This window comes from Papio anubis, chromosome 20 (genome assembly GCF_008728515.1).
Source record: "Papio anubis isolate 15944 chromosome 20, Panubis1.0, whole genome shotgun sequence".
Taxonomy (NCBI): domain Eukaryota; kingdom Metazoa; phylum Chordata; class Mammalia; order Primates; family Cercopithecidae; genus Papio; species Papio anubis.
In genome coordinates, this window is record NC_044995.1 from 49,680,624 (window position 1) to 49,703,546 (window position 22,923).

Genomic DNA, 22,923 nt, shown 5'->3' on the forward strand with positions numbered 1-22,923 from the left:
CGTGGGCCACCGTGCCTGGCTAGTTTTTTGTGTTTTTAGTAGAGACAAAGTTTCACTATGTTGGCCAGGCTGGTCTTGAACTCTGGACCTCAGATGATTTGCCCACCTTGGCCTCCCAACATGCTGGGATTATAGGCGTGAGCCACCGCATCTGGCCAAAGGTTGCTTTTTACTTAGGGCCAGTGACACTGGCTTTCCATTTGTGCAAGCTTCCTTTTTTTTTTTGTTGTTGGGAGCAGGGACAGAGTCTTGCTCTGTTGCCAGGCTGGAGTGCAGTGGCGTGATCTTGGTTCACTGCAACCTCCACCTCCTGGGTTCAAGTGCTTCTCCTGCCTCAGCCTCCTGAGTAGCTAGAACTACAGGCGCCCACCACCACGCCTGGCTAATTTTTGTATTTTTAGTCGAGGTGGGGTTTTACCAGGTTCGCCAGGATGGCAGGGTCCTGGGCACACCTGGCTGAGAGCACCCGGGGGCCTGGGTGGAGGAGGCGCTGCAGCGCTTCATCCCGCCAGAGGCCATGCGCTCAGGAGTCCTTCAGGGAAGGAGACAGCCTGGGGGAACCACACGTGCTCACGCCACAAATGCAGCAGGTCCCTGGGTCTAAGCGCAGAAACATGTATTTATTTCCAGGATATTTTCACATAACAAAACCCCAGCAATGCTGCAAGGGGGCCACAGACGGTGGGGGAGGGGTGGGGTGGGCCTGCCAGGGGAGACTGTCTGCATCAGTGCAGCTGAGAGGCCGAGGAAGGGGGTGCCTCTTGGCAGGTCGGCCGGCGGGCAGGACCTGAAGACCCCGAAGCATGGGCGCGGGACCCATGGGTGCTCCATCCTGGCTGCCGTCCACCAAGACACCACGGCCGCCTCCGGGCACCCAGCGGCATTCCGCACCAGCGAGGGGACTGGCCCACATCCCGGGGAGAGCTCCAGGCAGCAGGCGTCCCACAGCAACAGCATTCTGGGGGTGAACGGGTGGTGAGGGGCGGCAGCCTGGGGTGTCCAAAGTCGTGGTCAGCGAGTGCAGGAAATGAAGAAGAAAAAATTTCTTTTTGGCCCAACCACTGTGAACGGTGCTGTGAAAACGTCTGGGGGAGGTGTTCCGGAGGGAGTCGGGGGGTGGAGGGGACAAGACAATTGTAGCCGCTGCCGGACCCCTCCATAAGGCACAGATTTGACGGGTCCCCTCTCCTCATAAAAGGCCACTCCAGGCTGGGCGCGGTGGCTCACACCTATTATCCCAGCACTTTGGGAGGCCAAGGCAGACGGATCACCTGAGGTCAGGAATACAAGACCAGCCTGGCCAACATGGTGAAACCCCATCTCTACTAAAAATATAAAAATTAGCTGGGTATGGTGGCAGGCACCTGTAAGCCTAGCTACTCGGGAGGCTGAGGCAGGAAAACTGCTTGAACACGGGAGGCAGAGGTTGTAGTGAGCCAAGATCACATGACTGCACTCCAGCCTGGGCAACAGAGCGAATTTCTGTCTCAAAAAAAAAAAAAAACATACACATACACACACAACACAAAAGGCCGCTCCTGCAGGGCTCCAGCTGCTGGAAACCGGCTCTCTGCCAGTTTGCTGGGGTTAGGGAGCAGCTGTGCTGCCGGCCTGGCCTGGGTCCTGAATGCGGGGGCATGGACAGAGGGCCTTCCAGGGATCCCTGGTTCGGGGGCATGGACAGAGGGCCTTCCAGGGATCCCTGGTTCGGGGGCAGGGAGGGTGGCGCCAGGACACCCTGGACCAGGCGCTCCCCAGCTATGGGGAATGTGGGGAGGGGGCGAAGCTGGAACCGCACAGATCAGGGGATGGCGGGGACAGCGAGGACTCGGCTAGGCACCAAGCCCTCTATCACTGCAGAGGACCGGGAGCTGGCCCCGATGCCTATTCTTAGTTCCAGCCAAGGGCATCTGCCCTGGTGACGGTGGGCGGCTGGTGTGAGATGGAGCTCCCCATCAGAGCTGCTCTGGCCTCAGCGCCAGCAGCTCTGGGAGGACAGGAGGGCGGCCGACCTGCTGCCACCTGTCCCCCGGAGTCAGGCCTTGAGACCTGAAGACGAGGCCATACCGGCCGTGCAGTGGACGGCAGGTGACCACACATTTCCGGGAGCAAGAGGGTGTCCCGTGGACGGCAGAGGCCGAGGGCCACTGGGGAGTGCTTGCAAAGAACTCTGCTCTCAGATGAGATGAACACGGCTTCTGTGGCCCTGGCAAGAGGGGTGTGGTCCGTGGCCACCACCGGCTTCCACCATCCCAGCTGGAGGGATGGGGCCCCAGGTACTCCCAGCCCTCAGGACCAGGGGTAGCAGCAGGAATGAAGGGGAGGAGGTGGTGGGCGGTGGCAGCAGGGCTGGCTTCCTCTAAGGCCACTGGCCACCGCCCGGGTAGCTGGGCACAGTGGGGTACTCGGGCAGGCTGTTGCCTGAGAAGTTGTTGTACTGGGCCTCCCTCGATGGCGGGTTCCGCCAAGTGCCTGCGCTCCACTCCGTCTGTGCCTTCTGGAAGCTTCCACCAGCCCCTCGGTAGATCCTGTGCACCTGCAATGACAGAGGACAGGGAGTCAGAGAACAGAAAATGAGTGTGGCAGCTGGGCATGGGGACTCATGCCTGTAATCCCAGCATTCTGGGAGGCTGAGGCAGACGGACTGCCTGAGCTGTGGAGTTCGAGACCAGCTGAGTAACACGGTGAAACCCTGTCGCTGCGCACCACTGCACTCCAGCCTGGGCAATAGAGCGAGACTCCGTCACCAAAAAAAAAAAAAAAAAGCTGGACGCGGTGGCTCACGCCTATAATCCCAGCACTTTGGGAGACTGAGGCGGGCAGATCACGTGTCAGGAGACTAAGACTATCCTGGCTAACACGGTGAAAGCCCGTCTCTACTAAAAATACAAAAAATCAGCTGGGCGTGGCGTGGTGGCGGGCGCCTGTAGTCCCAGCTACTCGGGAGGCTGAGGCAGGAGAATGGTGTGAACCTAGGAGGCGGAGCTTGCAGTGAGCAGAGATAGCACCACTGCACTCCACCTGGGCGACAGCACAGAACGTAGACTCCATCTCAAAAAAGGCTGTGGCACGGTGGCTCAAGCCTGTAATCCCAGCAGCACTTTGGGAGGCCGAGGCGGGTGGATCACGAGGGCTGTGAGATCGAGACTCATCCTGGCCAAATGGCATGGTGAAACCGCCTCTACTAAAATACAAAAAAATTAGCCGGGCACGTGGCAGGCGCTCTGTAGTCCCAGCTACTTGGGAGGCTGAGGGTGAGAATGGTGTGAACCCTCGGGAGGCGGAGCTTGCAGTGAGCTGAGATCCGCCACTGCACTCCAGCTCAGAGACACAGTGAGACTCAGTCCTCAAAAAAAAAAAAAGACATTTTGCTGTAACTGAACACTTCTTTTTTTTTTTTTTTTTTTTTTTTTTTTTGAGACTGAGTCTGGCCTGTCGCCTCCAGGGAGTGCAGTGGCCGGATCCCAGCCTCTACTGCAGCCCTCGCCTGCCTATCACGCCATTCTCCTGCTCCCTCATATTCTCCCGAGTAGCTGGGACTACAGGCGCTCAGCCACCTCGGGCCCGCTGTTTTTTGTATTTTAGTAGAGATGGGGTTTCACTGCAGCAGCTACAGTAGGATGACCCCATCTCCTGACCTTGTGATCCGCCCGTCTCAGCCTCCCAAAGTGCTGGGATTACAGGCTTGAGCCACCGCGCCCGGCCCTGTAACTGAACACTTCTATTAGGAGCCCAGCTCAACACTTCCGCTATCTTCTGATGGAAAGTGTGACCGGGAACCTGCAAGGGGCCCCATCCTCACTGACAGGACAGCTCCGGGGCCTCAGCTCTTCCTGCAAATGCTGCGGTTTACACACAACCCCTGCTTCCCTCTGGAGCCTGGAATCCCGGCCCGGGGGCCATGGGACTCGCCCCATAGGAACCCGGGCGCTGGGTCCCTGGGAGTGTCCCTGGTGGCAGCGCCTCCTGCTGTCATCCCAGCTCACTGCTGGGGATGAAGTGCGGCCTGCGTGACACCGCGGGGAGAGGGCCCGGCTCCCCGACGTTCACCCACTTGAGACAGTTGGGTGACAAGGCTCATGGAGAAAGGGTAAGGGTTCGATGTCCCAGAGCTGAGGACTCACCTTCATGATCGCGATGGCCATCAGGGCAGCCGACACGGAGAACATGATGGCCGGAAGCAGCATGACCACAGCAGCGCCCGGGCTTTCCTGGAAGAACCCGACTGCCGACAGCCAGCCGCTGCAAGGGACAAGAGAGTGCGTGGGGGCCTGCACACCCGCCAGATGAGGGCCCATGGTCCTCCCCATGTAAAGAGCTGTGGCCAATCAACAAGGAGGGCACAGCTCATACAAGAACCACTGAGTGGCCAAGAAACATAAAGTGACACTGAAGCACTAACTTCGGCACATGAACACGACCTTATCCCTCCAGCACCGCAACAGTGAGCCGAGCGTGCAGGGGATGGAGACCAGTACTTCCCCATTAGTTTCCCTCAGTGAGTCTGGTGGGTACCAGCCATGGCAAGACTCAAAAGCTCACTCCCCATGCCCCATAGAGCCTGCTACTAAGAACCCAGCCTACGGCAACTGTGTCTAACGATGGGAACTGCTGAAACCTACATCCGCGTGTCCGGGAGCAACGCGGATGGGAAATCTGCCACCACCACCCGGTGGGGCATTGAGGGGCCATTAAAAGCAATAGGGAGGGCCGGGCGCGGTGGCTCACACCTGTAATCCCAGCACTTTGGGAGGCCAAGGTGGGTGGATCACGAGGTCAGGAGATCAATATCATCCTGGCTAACACGGTGAAACCCCGTCTCTACGAAAAATATACAACATTAGCCGGGTGTGGTGGCGGCGCCTGTAGTCCCAGCTACTTGGGAGGCTGAGGCAGGAGAATGGCGTGAACCCAGGAGGCGGAGTTTGCAGTAAGCCGGGATTGTGCCACTGCACTCTGGCCTGGGTGACACAGAGTGAGACTCCATCTCAAAAAAAAAAAAAAAAAAAAAAAATAGGGAGGCCGGGCGCAAGGGCTCACGCCTGTCATCCCAGCACTTTGGGAGGCCAAGGCGGGCGGATCAGTTGAGGCCAGGAACTGGAGACCAGCCTGACCAACATGGTGAAACCCCGTCTCTACTAAAAATACAAAAATTAGCCAGGCATGAGGGCGCATGCCTGTAATCCCAGCTACTCAGGAGGCTGAGGCAGGAGGCTGCAGTGAGCCAAGATCATGCCACTGCACTCCAAAGCCTGGGGGACAGACCAAGACTCTGTATCCAAAAAAAAAAAAAAAAAAACCCCCGAGGGAAAGCACGGCTTAGATCTGCCACCAGCGGGACACTGGGAAGGCAGGCCAGCACGCTCTGGGTCTCTCTGTGCAGGACCAGCCTCTGGGCGTTGCACCTGTCTTTGAGACCCGGGAGGCAGAAAACACAGTCATTTTCAGATTTTTGTCTGAACAGGTGATAAAACCACAGCGTTAAAATTCGGGGAACTTAAAGGCAGGCACGATGTACAGTCTCCCTCCTGCTGACTCCCCTCCCCAGCACACAGGTAGCCCACAGGACCCACACATCAGGATGTGTTCAGGGAGCTTATGCACACACATGCATATGGCGTGACATGCACGCACAAGTGGTACCCCCTGCCACCACCCTGCGAGATGCTGGCCTGTCCTGTGTCCACCTGCTTGGAGCCTCCGCAGCATCACAGGCTTCATGGCCGTTGGGTCATTCATTCCTTTCTCTCTTTTTTTTTTGGAGAGATGGGTTCTCTCTATGTTGCCCAGGCCGGTCTGAACTCCTGGACTCAAGCAGCGGTTCTCCTGCCTTGGCCTCCCGAAGTGTTGGGATTATAGGCGTCAGCTGCCGTGCCCGGCCTCTCTTATTTTTTTAAAAAGTAAACCTCTGTTTGGATGTAATTTTAGATTTACAAAAAGCAGCAAAGGCATTTGAGGACTCTTGCCACCCTCGCCAGCTTCCCACTGGCTGGCGTCTCACATCCCTGGCTGCAAGTGTCAGGACTAGGGAGGTGCCCGGCACACCGTCAGCCGGGCTGCATGCTCCGCTCAGAGGCTGCGGTGCCCGCTGATGTCCAATTGCTGGCGGGCTCCACTAGGGCTCCCGCTGCACCGTGTCCTCAGTGCACGGCTCCTGCCACGTGGCCACCCTCACTGTCTACACAGCTAGGCCCCGCTGGGGGTCATTTCTCTGGGGTTTCCAGTCCTCTGCAACCACAGATGCTGCCGTGGCTCACAGCCTCGGGCGTGCGTCACCCCCGGGGAGGTGGCACTGGTGAAGCCGCCCGGGACAGGGGGAGCGGGGCTGTCCCCTCTCACCCCACAGGAGCACACTGACCATGGGGCCTTGTTAAGCCAACGGTGGACATGAAGTCGCCACGTGCTGTGATTTGACTTCTCTCGTTACGAGGGGGGCCGGGCTCTCCTCTAGGGACCACTGGGTTTCTTTCTTGAGAGTGTTCACCTGCTGTCCAACTCGGGCAGGGACCACATGCTCCAGCTTCTCCCGTGACCTGCGGGAGACGACTCTAGGTTCTGATGAGGAGAGCCAAGTCGCTGCTGCTGCACTGCACGAGGGCGGAGGGGGCAGGGAGGTCTCTGAGGGTCACATATGGGCACTCACCTCATGCCAGGATCTCAGGACCACCCAACATGGGCACAGGCCTGTCCACCCAGTTTAGCCTGGGAGAACTGGGGAGGCACTGGGGAGGCGCCTTGCAGGAGGCGCCGGAGCCCAGGGAAGTGCCAGTGGGAGCAGAGCCAGCAGCTGTGGGCTAGGAGGACTCGGAGGATGATGAGCAGTGCCTTGACCTGCAGCCACGGCCTCTGCAGGAGGGGGACGCACCCCACAGGCTGGCAGAGCTGGGAGCCCCGGGGACACCCTCACTAGGACTCTAACTCAGATCCCTGGGGCAATGTCACTCAGGCTCTCGGGGTAGTGGGGCCAGACCAGCCTTAGCAGCACATCCGAGGGGTGCACACACCACTGATCCCGGCCACCCTGGAGGGCCTGGCGCCGGGCGCAGGTGCAGGAGGGGAGAGGCCCACAGATCGAGGGGTCCTGAAGGGAGAGTCGTCATCATTCCGGGAAACCCGGGACCTTATCTGGGTTCTGATTTGAGCGCTGGCGTGAGACCACCACGGTCTCGTGGGGCAGGCGCCCCTGAATAGGAGCTTGCTAACGGGCGTCCAGGAAACCAAAGGCACCCATGGCTCTGTGAGCAGCGTCACCCGTGGGGAGTTCCTGCCGTGCCAAGGACAAGGGAGATACGTCGGGGACGTGGGTGAGAACAGTCACTCTCTGCAACTGTGAATTCCAAATGATTCCAAAATAAAAAGCCTATTTAAAAAGCCACAAATCTGGCCGGGTGCAGTGGCTCACGCCTGTAATCCCAGCACTTTGGGAGGCTGAGGCGGGTGGATCATGAGGTCAGGAGTTTCAGACCAGCCTGGCCAACATGGGAAACCCTGTCTCTACTAAAAATACAAAGTCAGCCGGGCATGGTGGTGGGCGCCTGTAGTCCGCTACTTGAGAGGCTGAGGCAGGAGAATTGCTTGAACCCGGGAGGCGAAGGTTGCAGCGAGCAGAGATCACGTCACTGCACTCCACCCTAGGTGACAGAGAGAGACTCCATCTCAAATAATAATAATAATAACAACAATAATAATAATAAAGGCCAGGTGCGGTGGCTTATGCCTGTAATCCTAGCATTTTGGGAGGTTAAGGAGGGCGGATTGCCTGACCTCAGGAGTCCAATACCAGCCTGGACAACACGGTGAAACTCTGTGTTTCTACTACTAAAATACAAAAGAAATTAGCCAGGCGTGGTGGCAGGTGCCTGTAATCCCAGCTACTCAGGAGGCTGAGGCAGGAGAATCTAGGAGGTGGAGGTTGCAGTGAGCAGAGATCACACCACTGCACTCCAGCCTGGGTGACAGAGCAAGACTCCGTCTCAAAAAAAAAAAAAAAAAAAAGGAGAAAAAAAAAGAAAACAAAAAAAGCCAGAAATTTAAGACACAAACATCAATGCTTCTGAGAGCCCGGCAGCCTTAGGGAGTGACTGTGAGCTTCTCCGGTGTGGGAGCAGCACCGGGTGCGTGTGTTTTTACAGATGTCCAGGTCTTCCTCCTGCAGCCATCCGTGCAGAAACATAGCAGCCAGGAACTGGCTCCCAGACCCCAGATCCGGAGCGTGATCAACACTCGGGATACAAGCCTGGCTGGGCGCTGGCGAGGACGCGGGCGCTGCCCGGGCGAGCTCGGACCCCTCCCTAAGAGAGCACGTACAATCACGAACCATGGCTGGGCGCTGGCGAGGATGTGGGCGCTGCCCAGGCGAGCTCGGACCCCTCCCTAAGAGAGCGTGTACAATCACGAACCATGGCTGGGCGCTGGCGAGGACGTGGGCGCTGCCCAGGCGAGCTCGGACCCCTCCTTAAGAGAGCACGTACAATCACGAACCATGGATGGGCGCTGGCGAGGACGTGGGAGCTGCCCGAGTGAGCTCGGACCCCTCCCCAGGAGAGCGCGTACAATCTCGAACCAGTATGCTCCCAGCAGGCCCACACCCTGGCAGCTGACAGCTGAGCCACGTCACATCGTCACATCCGCCACGCCCGTCAGAGAGAGGCTTACCACGCGCCCCAGCCGGAGAAGCCAATCGCCTGGATGACGGTCAGGACAAACTGGGCTCCAAAGATGAAGAAAAACGCCATGAAATTAAAGGAGCTGTCGGCTCTGGGGAGGGACAGAAAACATGACGGTTACCACAGCCCTGGCTTCTCCCAGACGCGCCTAGAGAGGAACGGGTCAGTCAGAGATGGCGAGAATGGAGGCTCTATTTTATTCCTTCTTTTTTTTTTTTTTGGAGACGGAGTCTCGCTCTGTCACCCAGGCTGGAGTGCAGTGGCCGGATCTCAGCTCACTGCAAGCTCCGCCTCCCGGGTTCACACCATTCTCCTGCCTCGGGTTCACACCATTCTCCTGCCTCAGCCTCCCGAGTAGCTGGGACTACAGGCGCCCGCCACCTTGCCTGGCTGGTTTTTTGTATTTTGTAGGCTGGTTTTTTGTATTTTGTAGTAGAGACGGGGTTTCACCGTGTTAGCCAGGATGGTCTCGATCTCCTGACCTCGTGATCCGCCCGTCTTGGCCTCCCAAAGCGCTGGGATTACAAGCTTGAGCCACCGCTCCCGGCCTCCTTTTTTTTTTTTGAGATAGAGTCTCGCTGTGTCACCCAGGCTGGAGGGCAGTGGTGCGATCTCGGCTCACTGAAACCTCTGCCTCCCGGGTTCAAGCGATTCTCCTGCCTCAGCCTCCTGAGTAGATGGGATTACAGGTGCCCGCCACCACGCCCCGCTATTTTTGTATTTGTAGTAGAGACAGGGTTTCACCATGTTGGCCAGGCTGGTCTTGAACTCCTGACCTCCGGTGATCCGCCTGCCTCGGCCTCCCAAAGTGCTGGAAGTACAGGCGTGAGCCACCGCACCTGGCCAAAATTACTCGAAAGTAAAACAAAACAGACAGTAGTTGGCTTCGGCTTGTGGGCCACAGTTTGCCACCCCCGGATGTGACCTGTCTGTCACACTGGGCAGAGAAAGGGACAGCTCCTCACAGCTGGGCTGGAACCGGGGTGCGGAGTGGGCCCTGGTTCCCCCCGCCGGTGCAGGCGGCCTGGCAGCTCTGCTCACCGGAAGGCCTTGTAGACCGGCCGGAACCAGCACACATAGCCGCAGGGCGTGAACAGGAGCAGCCACACGAAGGCCAGGCCGAAGTTGGCCCCCGAGCCTCCGCCGATCCACCAGGCCAGGCAGGCGATGAGGTTGACGCCGAGGGTGGCGCAGTAAACTGTGAAGAGAGGGAGCACAGATGAGCAGGCACGGGGGGGTGTGGCCGTGGGTAAACATGCTGCCCAGCAATGGGGCACCCACTGTCCACCTCCCCAGCCTGGTGACCCCACGTCGAGGATGAACTGTGCAAGCCAGGACACTGGGGCCTGGGGCCTGGACACCGGCCTCATTCACCGCAGGGACCACTGGGCCTAGGACAGCGGGGTGGACAGTGGGCCCCCGACGGGCTGCCCCTGCCCGAATCCTCCCTCCCTCCAGGGGTCCCGCCTCTCGCCTCCCACCCTGGGGCGCACCAGGCGCACTCACACATCCACAGCCGGTAGATTCTCTTCACCAGGACCTGGTGCTCCACCGGGATCTCGTCAGAGAAGTTCTGGTAGAAGCAGGGCTTCAGGGGGATGAACTTGGGCAGCGGCGGGAAGTTGTTCTCCTTTTCTGTAGGGACAGAGAACCCACAGACAGAACCAGACTTTGTCTCCTGAAGGAGGCCCCACCTCATCCCTTCGACCCACAGCTGTGTTGCCTCTGATGGCAGAAGGGACTCTGCAGTTGGGATTGACAGCAGGACCCTGAGACAGGAGAGGGTCTGGCTGATCCGGGGCCCTGTGTCCTCACGGCAGCCTCACGAGAGAAGGCGGGAGGGTGGGCGTCAGAAAGGGACAGGAAGAGGCGCGCTTCGGCTGTGAAGGTGGAACCCCGTCTCTACTACAAATACAAATACATCCCTAAGCGGAGGGATGCGGGCGCCTCTGGATGCTGGGAAAGGCGGGAACCAGCTTCTTGCCTGGAATCCCTAGGAGGGCCCAGCCCTGCCTATAGCTTGATTTTAGCATTTCTGGTCTCCAGAACTGTCAGATAACAGATTTCATTGTTTTAAGGAACTAAGTGTATGAATTTTTTTTATTTTTTTGAGACGGAGTCTCACACTGTCTCCCAGGCTGGAGGGCAGTGGTGCGATCTCGGCTCATTTTAGCCTCTGCCTCCCAGGCTCAAGTGATTCTCCTGTCTCAGCCTCCCAAGTAACTGGGATTACAGGCACCCACCACCATGCCCGGCTAACTTTTGGATTTTTCTTTTTAGTAGAGACGGGGTTTCGCCATGTTGGCCAGGCTGGTTTTGAACTCCTGACCTCAAATCATCTGCCCACCTCTGCCTCCCAAAGTGCTGGGATAACAGGCGTGAGCCACTGTGTCCCGCCGAAATTTTTTTTTTTAATTTCTGTGTCACCCTTTATGCAGAGCCATGCTAATCTTTGTAGCCCTCCCCTATGTTAAGTGTGGGTGCGGCCGCAGCAGGCTGCATTTAGTATCATTCCCTCCAGCAGGCAGGGGATGCCAACGTGCAGGCTCAGAGTCTGCACACTGCAGGGAGGCTGTGGCCTGGGGACACTTCCGTTCCCTGTGGCTGCTGTGAGAGGGCACCACCAACTGGGAGGCTTAAAACAACAGAAACCGCCGGGCGCGGTGGCTCAAGCCTGTAATCCCAGCACTTTGGGAGGCCAAGACGGGCGGATCACGAGGTCAGGAGATCGAGACCATCCTGGCTAACACGGTGAAACTCTGTCTCTACTAAAAAGTACAAAAAACTAGCCGGGCGAGGTGGCGGGCGCCTGTTGTCTTAGCCATTCGGGAGGCTGAGGCAGGAGAATGGCGTGAACCCGGGAAGCAGAGCTTGCAGTGAGCTGAGATCCGGCCACTGCACTCCAGCCTGGGCGACAGAGCGAGACTCCATCTCAAAAAAAAAACAAAAAAACAAACAAACAAACAAAAAAAAAACTGCTCAGGCGTGGGGGCTCCCACCTGTGACCTCAGCACGTTTGGAGGCTGAGATAGGAGGGTCGCTGGAACCTAGGAGTTGCAGATCAGCCTGGGCAACCTAGCGAGACCCCAACTCTACAAAATATACAAAAATTAGCCACGCATGGTGGTGCGTGCCTGTGGTCCCAGCTTCTCGGGAGGCTGAGGCAGAAGGATGGCTTGAACGCGAGAGGTTAAAGCTGCAGTGAGCTATGGTCACAGCACTGCACTCCAGTCTGGGACACAGACTCAGACCCTGACTCAAAACAAAACAAAGAACACAGCAGATATTTATCTGCTAATAGTCCTAGAGGCCAGAAATCTAAGATCAAGGTGTCTCAGGACCACACTCCCTCTGCCAGGTCCAGGGAAGGGGCCTTCCTTCCTCTCCCACGAGCTTCTGGGGGTTCCTGGCACCCTTGGCTCATGGCCACATAGCTCCAGCCTCTGCCTCCATCTCCACAACACCTCCTGTCTCTCCATCTCTTTTTTTTTTTTTTTTTTTTTGAGATGGAGTCTCACTCTCGCCCAGGCTGGAGTGCAGTGGTGTGATCTCGGCTCACCACAAGCTCCGCCTCCCGGGTTCAGGCGATTCTCCTGCCTCAGGAGAGCTGGGACTCACGTAGCTGGGACTACAGGTGCTGTGCCACCACGCCCGGCTAATTTTTGTATTTTTAGTAGAGGCAGGGTTTCACTATGTTGTCCAGGCTGGTCTCAAACTCCTGACCTCATGATCCACCCACCCTGGCCTCCCAAAGTGCTGGAATTATAGGGGTGAGCCACCGCACCCGGCCCGTCTCTTCTTATAAATACGGCAGGCATTGGGCTGAGAGCTCACCCTGCTCCAGTACCTCATCTTAACTCCATCGCATCTGCAAAGGCCGTATTCCCAAATGAGGTCCCACTCACAGGTTCCAGGGGTTGGGATGGGAACACAGCCCTTGGGAGACTCAGCGTGGCACTGGGAGACCCCCAGGAGCTTCTGCTCAGCCAGCACTACCTAAGGAAGTGTCCCTGGGCGCCTGTGAGGGCCAGATGATGAGCCAGACGACAAGAGGCCCCGTCCTCAGGGGCTTGCGCCCCACTGGGGAAGGCTGCCAGTAAACGAGTGGGGGAGGGACCCCGGGGCACACGAGAACACGCCAGCTGCTATAAGGAAAGAACAGCTGCAGCAGCAGGGGCACCCGGCTGGGCTGGGCTTCGGGTCAGTGAGGCGTCGGAGTGGATACACAGGCGGCTCTGCTGCCCTTTGCCCCTAGCAGAGGCGTGACTCTGGCTGTGCTGGGCTGTGGGACCTGAGGAGTCAGAGGCCACGCGGGCCAAGAGGACACTGTGTGCCAACGGCCAGGACCGAGGGCTCCCGTGGGAACTGCCGGCATCTCCCTCCCACCCAGGCTGCTGGGGGCTCCCAGGCAGGCAGGACTCACCTGACATCTTGGTTTCACCGACCGGCGCAGGCTGAAGCCTGCAGCCGCCTGGAAGGAAGACAGCGACAGTCAGGGAATCCCGAGATGCCCTGGGCAGAGCGCTAACCACCCCCCAACTGTGGCTGAAAAGCCCTTCATCGTGCCCTCTGCTCTGGGCACAGCAGTGGGCTGAGCGGGAGCCACAGGCCTGACCCATCCCAATATGTTACCCCACAGGTCCCCACCCCTCGGCTCCAGGGCACACCACCTATGCTGGCAAAAGGAGCAGAGCTGGCTGCAGCCCCTCCCACCCACTGCCCCAGCCAGGATGCCCCTCCCCTGCTGTCCTAGGCCCCGGCGTCCCCCAATTCCCGGCTTCAGCCCCCAAGGGGTGGGTGCTGCAAGGTGAGCGTTGCATGGCCTAGGACCCCATCACATCCACGTGGTACCCTGGCCCTTCTGAAAGGGGACCCCATGAGCTCACGCACCAGAGCAGCCCCACCCGGCCTGCCAGCCCCCCACGAGTGAGTGGATCTAGCTGCTTCCATGATCCTGGGGGCGGACCTGCCATCGGGAGGTGGTCCAGCCCAGCAGGGGCATGCCTGGTGCCCATTGGGCATCACAGCCCAGCAGGGTCTGAACCATCCCAGCTCCTGGCAGGGGAGCAGGCCGGAGGGGGCGGGCGTGGGGCCAGGAGCTGCCTCCCGCCCACAGTCCAGGTGAAGCGGTTCCCAGGAACTGAGCCCTCCACACACAACCCATTCAGGGACATGCCATCGTGGGGTGAGATACCCTGGATTCTTGGGACAGGACATCCTCCTCTCCGCCTACCTCCCACCTCTCGCTCCCTCCTCCCCGACTTCCTGCCCCTCAGGGGAAGGAGCTGAGCACCTGAGCACGAAGGAGGCCCAACCGCTGCCTCCACCACTCAACTGGGCACGCCTCTGCGGCTCCCCCCTCCTCACGCCACGCTGTGGCTCTCCAGTCCACCTCGGTCCCACCCCCAGGCACGGACTCCCCCACTGCAGGGCTGGCGGGCTCCTGGCCAGCAGCGGTGCTCTGTCCCATGCATGAGCTCTGCAGGCAGAGCCCCCACCTGCTACGTCCCCTCCCCCACGGGCTGGGGGCTCAGGGCAGGCTTGTCTGAGGGCTGAGCTGCACCGACGTGGTCAGGCAATGGACACTTGCCGGGTGGACCCACAGGTCCTGCTCCAAGTTCTGCAAAAACGGCTCCAGTCTTTACTGTGCTACGACCAACGGACATCAGCCCTTTGGGGTCCCCTGTTGCCACTTGTGAAGGACAGTAAATGCCAGGGCCCCCCTTCAGATCAGTGGCCCGTAGGCTATGCCTGGTGTCCACGCACCTGGGCCAGGCACGCCTGGAACCACTGGCACTCCAGAAGCCGGTAAGGAGGCAGCAACCGGGGGGTCTTGCTCTACCAGCCCAGGCCTCTGACCACACGCGGCTCAGCAGGTCCCCTCCTGTTGAGCCACCAGGCCCTGTACAGACCCCACCCCACCCGGGACCCTGGCCACCAACGCACCCACCTGCCAACAGACACGCACTTGGTTTTAAGCTGTTTATTTCCCCATCAGAGCTTTTTCCTGGCCCGCGAGACAGAGGGGAACACAAAAGCTGCGAGGGCATCCGCAGAAGAGCCCCGCAGGCACAGGGGTGGCCCCAATGACAAGTCCAGGAAAGCTCGCTCCGCACGGAAGGCAGCACCCGTGATCCCCGCTGGAGGCGGTGTCTGTCCTTGAAATCCACAGACAGGCTTCTGCGAGAGAAATCGAGGACCGGAAGTCCAGGAGGGGCGCCCTCGGCCAGGAGCGGGATGGGTCCAGAGGCAGGAGGGCGGCGCCTATGTGTCGGGGTCCAGCCAGCGGCACTCCTCCTCCAGCACCCCGCGGAACACCTGGAAGCGGTGGTTGAGGTCGGGCTGGGCGTGGATGCGGAAGCGGGTGCCCAGGGCGCCGTCGGGCGAGGGCGCGCCGTAGAAGACGCGCAGGATGCGGGAGTGCACCAGGGCCATGGCGCACATGGCGCAGGGCTCGCGGGTCACGTACAGGTCGTAGCCGGTGCACACGTAGGGGAGACCATCCTCGTCTGCGTCCAGTTTACGCACGGCGCCTGCGCGGACGGCCTGGGGGGCGGCGGCCGGGGCGAAAAAGCAGGCGGGGAACGGCCTGAAGTCGTAGGTGCCGCGGCCCTGGCCGCGCGCCACGAGGTCCACGCACACCATGACGGCGTGCAGGAGGGGGTTGTCTGCGCTGCTGCAATCGTGGCCGGTGGCCAGCACGCGGTCCGAGGCCGGGTCCACCACCACGGCCCCCACGGCCCGCAGGCCCCGCGCTGCCGCCCGCCGGGCCGCCCGCACCGCCCGCTCCATGTGGCTCTGCATGGCGGCGCGCTCCTGCGTGGAGAAGAGCCTCCCAGCCAGCGCGCTGGTCACCTGCTTGTCCTCGTGGAACGACGTGGGCCAGTGGGCCCGGGCCGCCTCGAACTGGCCCCTGGTCAGAGGCGGCCGGGCGGGCACAGGCACCAGGAAGGGCTGCCCCAGGCCGCGGGGGTCCACAGCCGGCCGTGGCAGGAGCTCAGCCAGCGAGCGCGGGCCCGAGGCTGGCCCGGCCAGGCACAGCAGCATCTCCAGGGCGTGGGGGCTGCCGGCATCGCGGCTGGGCCGCACCCGCTTGAGGTGAGGCTGGGCGGGGAGCGGGTGCAGGGCCGACACCTCCTTCAGGAGGCGTGAGGTCTGGCGCTTGTCCAGGATGGGCGCGGCGTAGGCCAGCACCAGCTCCACGTCCCCCGACTGCTTCTCGGACAGGACAGGCAGGGCCTGCCACGGCGCCGCCTCAGGCTCCGGGCTCCCGGCCTCCAAGCACCTGGGCTGCTCCACGAGGCCCGGAGCGGGCTCCATCCTCAGCGATGCCGACTGTGGGAGACAGAGACGGGAGCAGAGGATCATCCGGCGGCTGCGGGCGGCTGGGGGAGCCGGGGAGTCCGTCCCAGGAGGCCGTGGCTCCACGAGGCAGGGCGTGCTGCCGCCAAAGCTGAGGCTAGTCTGAGGGCTCCAGCCCAGGTCACCGCATCAGGGCTACACTCCCTCATGTCCTGCTAACTCCTGGTTTGCACAGAGTTTAAACAGTCATTGGTTTTTAAAAACGAAGATGCAATTAACCTACCAGAAGACAGGTCTTTTTTTTTTTTTTGAGACAGCGTCTCACTGTTGCCCAGGCAGGAGTGCAGTGGCGCGATCTCAACTCGCTGCAACCTCCACCTCCCGGGTTCAAGCGATTCTCATGCTTCAGCCTCCCCAGTAGCTGGGATTACACGCCACCACGCCTGACTAATTTTTTTGTATTTTTAGAAGAGATGGGATTTCACCACGTTGTTCAGGCTGGTTTCGAACTCCTAACCTCACGTGATCCACCCACTTTGGCCTCTCAAAGTGGTGGGATTACAGGTATGAGTCGCTGCGCGCGGCCAACACAGGTCATTTTCAAAAGTGCAATTCATGGCTAGGTGCCAGTGGCTCACATCTGTAATCCCAGCATTATGGGAGGCCGAGGTGGGAGGATCACTTGAGCCCAGGAGTTTAAGACCAGCCTAGGCAACATAACAACACCCCATTTCTACTAAATATCAAAAAATTAGCTGGGTGTGGTGGCACACACCGGTGGTTTCAGCTACTTGAGCCCGGAAATTCAAGTGAGCTACAATCGTGCCACTATACTCCAGCCTAGGTGACAGAGCAAGATGCTGTCTCAAAAAAAAAAAAAAAAGAAAAGAAAAGAAAAGAAAACCCAGGTGTGGTGGCTCACGCCTGTAATGCTAGCACTTTGGGAGGCCAAGGCAGGCGGATCACGAGGTCAGGAGATCGAGACCATCCTGGCTAACATGGTGAAACTGAAATTGTAGTTCAGTCTCTACTGAAAATACAAAGAACTGGCCAGGCGTAGTGGCGGGCACCTGTAATCCCAGCTACTCGGGAGGCTGAGGCAGGAGAACTGCTTGAACCTGGGAAGCGGAGGTTGCAGTGAGACAGAGATCATGCCGCTGCACTCCAGCCTGGGTAACACAGCAAGACTCTCTCTCAAAAAAAAAAACCTCGGCCGGGCGCGGTGCCTCAAGCCTGTAATCCCAGCACTTTGGGAGGCCGAGACGGGTGGATCACGAGGTCAGGAGATCGAGACCATCCTGGCTAACACGGTGAAACCCCGTCTCTACTAAAAAATACAAAAAAGTAGCCGGGCGAGGTGGCGGGCGCCTGTAGTCCCAGCTACTCGGGAGGCTGAGGCAGGAGAATGGCGTGAACCCGGGAGGCGGAGCTTGCAGTGAGCTGAGATCTGGCCACCGCACTCCAACCCGGGCGACAGAGCGAGACTCCATCTCAAAAAAAAAAAAAAAACTCAAAAACCAAAACCAGAAACAATCAAGTGTCCTATTTAGTGGCTCTTAGTATGCTTAGAGTTGTGCAACCATCACCACTATAAAATTCCAGAATGTTCCATCACCCCCAAGAGAAAACTTGTCTCACCACCCCACAACACACACAGCAATCCAGGCAACCACTGATGTGATCTCTGCATCTCCAGAAGCCAGAGCCTGGAAGCACAAGCCGTGGACCGGCAGTGCCTGGCTTCCAGACAGAAGGGCCATGTGGCCAGGAATGGAGCAGGACCCTTGGTCCCTCGGCCGCAAGCAGATGCCACCCCCACTGAGCCTCCAGATGACCACACAGCCCGGGCCAACATCTGGGTTCCAGCCCGGTGAGACCCCGCACAGAGGACCGAGCCACGTCACATTCAGGCCCCGACCCACAGAACCAGGAGCCGGCGGGTGTTGTATTAAGCCCACAGATGCACGGAGTCTGCTATGCAGTGACAGAAAGCAAGCATGCCAAGTGTGGGGGACACGGGGCCACCTCCCAGAATGGCACACAGCCTGGCACTGACACGGAACACCCACCTCCGGGTGGCTTCTGTAAACACTAGCCCCCTAGTTGGCCAAGAGCTAGGAAAAGAAAGACCTCAGAGGACAGGCCACGAAACATAAGGGCCCGGCTTCCCATCCCTTCACCACATTCCTGCAGCCATGGTGGGCCCTGGCCGTCGGGTGGAGCAGGCAGCCGCCGGGGTGTCCCTGTCTACTCAGTCACAGAGGCCCTGGCCGAAGTGGGGCTGCGGGAAGAGCTTGGATCACCCCTGGGGCTCCTGCTAACATCCCTGACTGCCGGGCAGCATGCCAAGGTGGCTCTCAGGTGAGAAAGAACCTCCCGGCCTGACATCACCAGCACCGTTACCATCCCTGCTGCTGGCACAGGTGAGGACAGGAGGCGGTAGGGTCACTCCACTGCAGAGGAAGGGCTGGCGGGGCTCCCGGTTCTCGGGATCACCCCATGAGAGGGGAGCCTGCCCTAGGCGGGCAGAGAGCACAGCAGAGAGGCAGGCGTGGGGACAGCCAGCCTGCAGACACTGCTCACAGGGCCCTGGGGGACAGCGCTTCTGGCTGCCACATTTCTGGCATCCACCCCACCTGAACACCCCCAAACCACCGTCTCAGCTGGCCAGCCCTCCCCGACCTGCATCTCCCCCCACAGACTCGCCCTGCAGGCCTGAGGCTGGATTCCAGGCATGAGCCACCACGCCCAGCCCACATATTTTTTTGAGACGGAGTCTCACTGTGTTGCCCAGGCTGGAGTGCAGTGGCATGATCTCAGCTCACTGCAGCCACCACTTCCCAGGTTCAAGTGATCCTCCTGCCTCAGCCCCCCAGCAGCTAGGAATACAGGCATGCGCCACTGCACCAGCTAATTTTTTGTATTTTTAGTAGAGGCGGGGTTCTACCATGTTGGTCGGGCTGGTCTCCAACTCCTGACCTCAGGTAATCCACCCGCCTCGGCCTCCCAAAGTGCTGGGATTACAGACGTGAGCCACCCTGCCCGGCCCACATTTTTTAAAAGTATAAATTAGCTGGGCATAGCAGTGCGCACATGTAGTCCCAGCTACTCAGGAGGCCAAGGCAAGAGGATCACTTAAGCACAGGAGTTTGAGACCAACCTGGGTAACATGCAGACACCCCGTTCCTTTTTTCAGATCAATAAATAATAACAAAATCCTAAAAACCTTACACCTGTGTGCTCACAGGTATTTCTAGCAGACCGTACTGCCTCAGATGGTGCTGGGGCTGAGCCGCAGATGATCTTAAAACGACTCTGGATGATCCTGACCACCACCGCCCGCCAGACTACACATCCCTGCTGGTGTGGACGGCTCCTCCCACAGGCAGGGATGTGTCCCCAGATCATTTCGCAGCCGCGCAGCTGTGGGCGCTACTCCTCAAGATGCATTGCCCGGTTCACACCTCAGCCGCCGGGGCGCCCCACAGTGGGGGGACCAGCAGCCAGTGGAACTCCGGGCCAGTGGACTCGGAGGGCACACTGTAGTGGCCCCAGCGCTGCCTGAAGCTCACGCGTTCAACGAAGCACAGAACCGGAAGCGCAGTGGGAGCCGGGAGCAGGAAGCGCAGAGGCAGAGCTAGGTGCCGCCGCTGCCCAAGGCCCTGTGCCAGGTGGGGCCCATAGCAGGTGGGGCCCGTAGCAGGTGGGGCCCGTAGCAGTCGACTCGCTGGGCCCTCCCAAAATGCATACCACGCGCGACCAGGACCGCGAGGCCCGGCTGGGCCACAAACACTCCACTGTCTCCAGGGTCAAACACAAACACAGCCTCGCTTGTCCCTCCAAGAGTACAACCTCTGTCTGATGAAAAACAAATGACCCAGGGAGGAGGCAGCTGCCGGGACACTGCGGGCTGGGCCCGCCACGCCCTTGGAGGGCAGGTCAAAATCCTGGGACACTGCAGGCTGGGCCCCCTGCACCCGTGGAGGGCAGGTCAAAATCCCAGAACAGGCACTGTTCAGGCTGATTGACTGTCCCAGGCCAGGGCGGCTTTAACTACCAGAGCAGCTCCTACCCACCCGCTGTGGTCCAGGGGGGACGACTCACTCCGGCAGGCAGCACAGCGACTGCCGCCCAACAGCGGGGGGGGGGGGGGGGGGGCACCTGATCCTCCCCCTACCACACACACCCAGAAGGCAGTCGACCACTGGGACCCCTCAGGAGGGCAGGTCACCACCTCCTGGCTGCGAGGGCTCAGGCACCAGTCCTGATTCCTCCAAGCCTCGGCTTCCACCCCTGTGAAATGGGAATTCCTGCTCTGCCTTTTTTTTTTTTTTAAGGCAGGGCTGTCAGGCGCATAAGAGAAAGTGGGGGGATGGAGGGGCCTGACCATCTCCAGTAGCATCCAGGAGGGCCCCTCGGAGGCAGTGACCCACAGCCCAGCCTGGAAGGCTGGGGAAGTAGGGGAGAGAACACGGAACAGAGGGACAGCTAATGCTCAGTGCCAGGGCACACCAATAGTCTGCGTGGGGGCTTTTTTTTTTTTGAGACAGAGTCTCACTGTCCCCCAGGCTGGAGGGCAGTGGCGTGATCTTGGCTCACCGCAACCTCCGCCTCCCTGGTTCAAGCAATTCTCCTGCCTCAGCCTCCCAAGCAGCTGGGACAACAGGTGTGCACCACTACACCCAGCTAATTCTTTATATTTTTAGTAGAGATGGGATTTTACCATATTGGCCAGGCTGGTCTCGCACTCCTGACCTTGTGATCTACCTGCCTAGGCCTCCCAAAGTGCTGGGATTACAGGCGTGAACCACCATGCCCAGCCTGGGGCTTGTTTTTTTTTTTTTTTTTTTTTTTTGAGACGGAGTCTCGCTCTGTCGCCCAGGCTGGAGTGCAGTGGCCGGATCTCAGCTCACTACAAGCTCTGCCTCCCGGGTTCACGCCATTCTCCGGCCTCAGCCTCCCGAGTAGCTGGGACTACAGGCGCCCGCCACCTCGCCCGGCTAGTTTTTTGTATTTCTTAATAGAGACGGGGTTTCACCGTGTTAGCCAGGATGGTCTCGATCTCCTGACCTCGTGATCCGCCCGTCTCGGCCTCCCAAAGTGCTGGGATTACAGGCTTGAGCCACCGCGCCCGGCTGTTTTTTTACACATATATATTTTGTTGCTTTTTTTTTTTTTTTTTTTTTTGAGAAGGAGTCTCGCTCTGTGGCCCACGCTGGAGTGCAGTGGTGCGATTCCAGCTCACTGCAAGCTCCGCCTCCTGAGTTCACACCATTCTGCTGCCTCAGCCTCCCTTGGGAGTAGCCAGGACCACAAGAGCCCACCACCACGCCCAGCTTTTCATTTTTAGTAGAGACAGGGTTTCAACGTGTTGGCCAGGATGGTCTTGATCTCCTGACCCCGTGATCCACCTGCCTCGGCCCCCCAAAGTGCTGGGATTACAGGCGTTAGCCACCAGGCCCGGCGCTATACATATATACTTAACTATTTTGAGACAGGGTCTCACTCTGTTGCCCAGGCTGGAATGCAGTAGTGCCATCATAGTTCACTGCAGCCTCAACCTCCTGGGCTCAAGCAATCCTCCTGCCTCAGCCTCCCGAGTAGCTGAGACCACAGACACGTGTCACCATGCATGGCTAATTTAAAAAAAAAAAAAATTTTTTTTTTTTTGGAGAGTCTTGCTAGGTTGCTCAGGCTGGAGTACAATAGTGCCATCTTGGCTCACTGCAACCTCCACCTCCCATGTTCAAGTGATTCTCCTGCCTCGGCCTCCTGAGTAGCTGGTTTTACAGGCGTACGCCACCATGCCCGGCTAATTTTTGTATTTTTGGCAGAGATGGAGTTTCACCCTGTTGATCAGGCTGGTCTCGAACTCCAGACCTCAGGTGATCCACCCGCCTTGGCCTCCCAAAGTGCTGGGGTCACAGGGGGAGGCACTGCGCCCAGCCGTCCTAGTTTCCAAGGAGTCGATCCTCTGTTTCTGGCCATCCTACAAGGAGGCCTTCTCTGCAAGACAGCAGGGAACCTCGGCCCTCGGGGTAGGGTGTGGGAGATAACTGGGGGCCTGTGACGGAAAAACCCGAAAAACTCGCACTCTAGGTAACGACGAGGAACGATGGTCAATTCTGGGGATGTACAAAGGACTAGGGGAATCTTCACGTAAAGGCAAACCAGAGCTGGGGAGGAAGGACGCGAAAGCGCCGAAAACCTGCGGGTGCGCGGTTCGGGGGCAGGGGACTGGCGGACTTGACCTGGGGAAGGGCCACCGGAAGCAGCTGGAGCGTACGGGGTCTCCCGACCGGGCCATAGGGGCGCGCACGCGCATAAAAGTGCTGGGCCCGGGGGAGCGCGCTCCCGAGGCTCCCCCCAGGCCAGCGGCGAGCGCACGCGCATTCGCGCTACCTCCCCACTGCGCCCACCGGCCCGCCCCAGACGCGCCCGAGGTTGGCGCGGGCCCCCCGTTTTCTCCCCACGAACGGCCGGCGCCCTTCACCGCCCAGACCCCCCCATATTCGCCCCTACTTCCCTTCTAGGGAAGCCTGAGCCTGGAGAACCCGAGACCTCGGCGCCGCGCGCTTACCTGAGGGATCCGGGCGCGAGCGCAGCGCTTCGCCAAGTCTTAGCAACCGGCCCGGCGCGCCCCGCCCCGCCTTGCCTCGTCTCCGCCTGGCGCCGCGGAGCACGACGGGAGCGTAGTTCCAGGGGCGGGGTCGGCGCGAGGCAAAGGCGGGGCAAGGACTACAATTCCCAGCAGGGACTGCGCGCCGCCGCCTCGCCCCGCCCCCCGCCGGCCCTGCGCTCACATGACCGTCGGTGGGGGCGAGGCGGGGCCGCTGCGCTGGGCGAGCGCTGAGTTTACGGGTTCGAATCCCATCAAGCGGCCGGGGAAAACTCAGAACCTGAGGGGTCTTTGGAAAGTTAGCAGAGTGGGGAGGACGAGGCAGAGGAGGGGATA

General features: G+C 59.5%; 2 protein-coding genes across 5 annotated transcripts; both read right to left on the minus strand.

Annotated features, from left to right (window-relative positions):
- Positions 1-599: 599 nt before the first annotated feature.
- SCAMP4 (secretory carrier membrane protein 4) lies at positions 600-22,635 on the minus strand. Of its 3 annotated transcripts, XR_004180426.1 has the most exons (8): positions 14,635-15,314; positions 13,090-13,137; positions 10,173-10,301; positions 9,708-9,864; positions 8,656-8,757; positions 4,125-4,242; positions 1,690-2,536; positions 602-1,650 (listed from the first exon to the last, which is right to left on the minus strand). XR_004180426.1 is itself a non-coding variant. In XM_003914602.5 (7 exons), the coding sequence occupies exons 2-7, from the start codon at positions 13,094-13,096 to the stop codon at positions 2,360-2,362; spliced, it is 690 nt and encodes a 229-aa protein (XP_003914651.1). In that variant the 5' UTR covers positions 13,097-13,137; positions 22,549-22,635; the 3' UTR covers positions 600-2,359. The 3 variants fall into 3 exon arrangements, 2 of the variants coding, with proteins under 2 accessions (XP_003914651.1, XP_021786191.1); XM_003914602.5 differs by lacking the exon at positions 14,635-15,314 and adding an exon at positions 22,549-22,635 and having other exon boundaries at positions 600-2,536; XM_021930499.2 differs by having other exon boundaries at positions 600-2,536.
- On the minus strand, positions 14,635-22,637 carry ADAT3 (adenosine deaminase tRNA specific 3). 2 transcript variants are annotated; one of them, XM_021930498.2, is made up of 2 exons: positions 22,549-22,637; positions 14,635-16,001 (listed from the first exon to the last, which is right to left on the minus strand). In XM_021930498.2, the coding sequence occupies exon 2, from the start codon at positions 15,984-15,986 to the stop codon at positions 14,931-14,933; it is 1,056 nt and encodes a 351-aa protein (XP_021786190.2). In that variant the 5' UTR covers positions 15,987-16,001; positions 22,549-22,637; the 3' UTR covers positions 14,635-14,930. The 2 variants fall into 2 exon arrangements, with proteins under 2 accessions (XP_021786190.2, XP_021786189.2); XM_021930497.2 differs by having other exon boundaries at positions 14,635-16,190; positions 22,549-22,616.
- Positions 22,638-22,923: the final 286 nt, after the last annotated feature.

Excerpts from the sequence above, each read along its gene's own strand:
- SCAMP4 (XM_021930499.2), bottom strand. The coding sequence starts at position 14,716 with ATGCCCTCGCAGCTTTTGTGTTCCCCTCTGTCTCGCGGGCCAGGAAAA. Across the intron at positions 9,865-10,172 it reads AATCTACCGGCTGTGGATGT|TTTACTGCGCCACCCTCGGC; the intron begins GTGAGTGCGCCT and ends CTCTCTTCACAG. Across the intron at positions 4,243-8,655 it reads TTCTCCGGCTGGGGCGCGTG|CGGCTGGCTGTCGGCAGTCG; the intron begins GTAAGCCTCTCT and ends TGTCCCTTGCAG.
- ADAT3 (XM_021930497.2), bottom strand. The coding sequence starts at position 16,034 with ATGATCCTCTGCTCCCGTCTCTGTCTCCCACAGTCGGCATCGCTGAGG.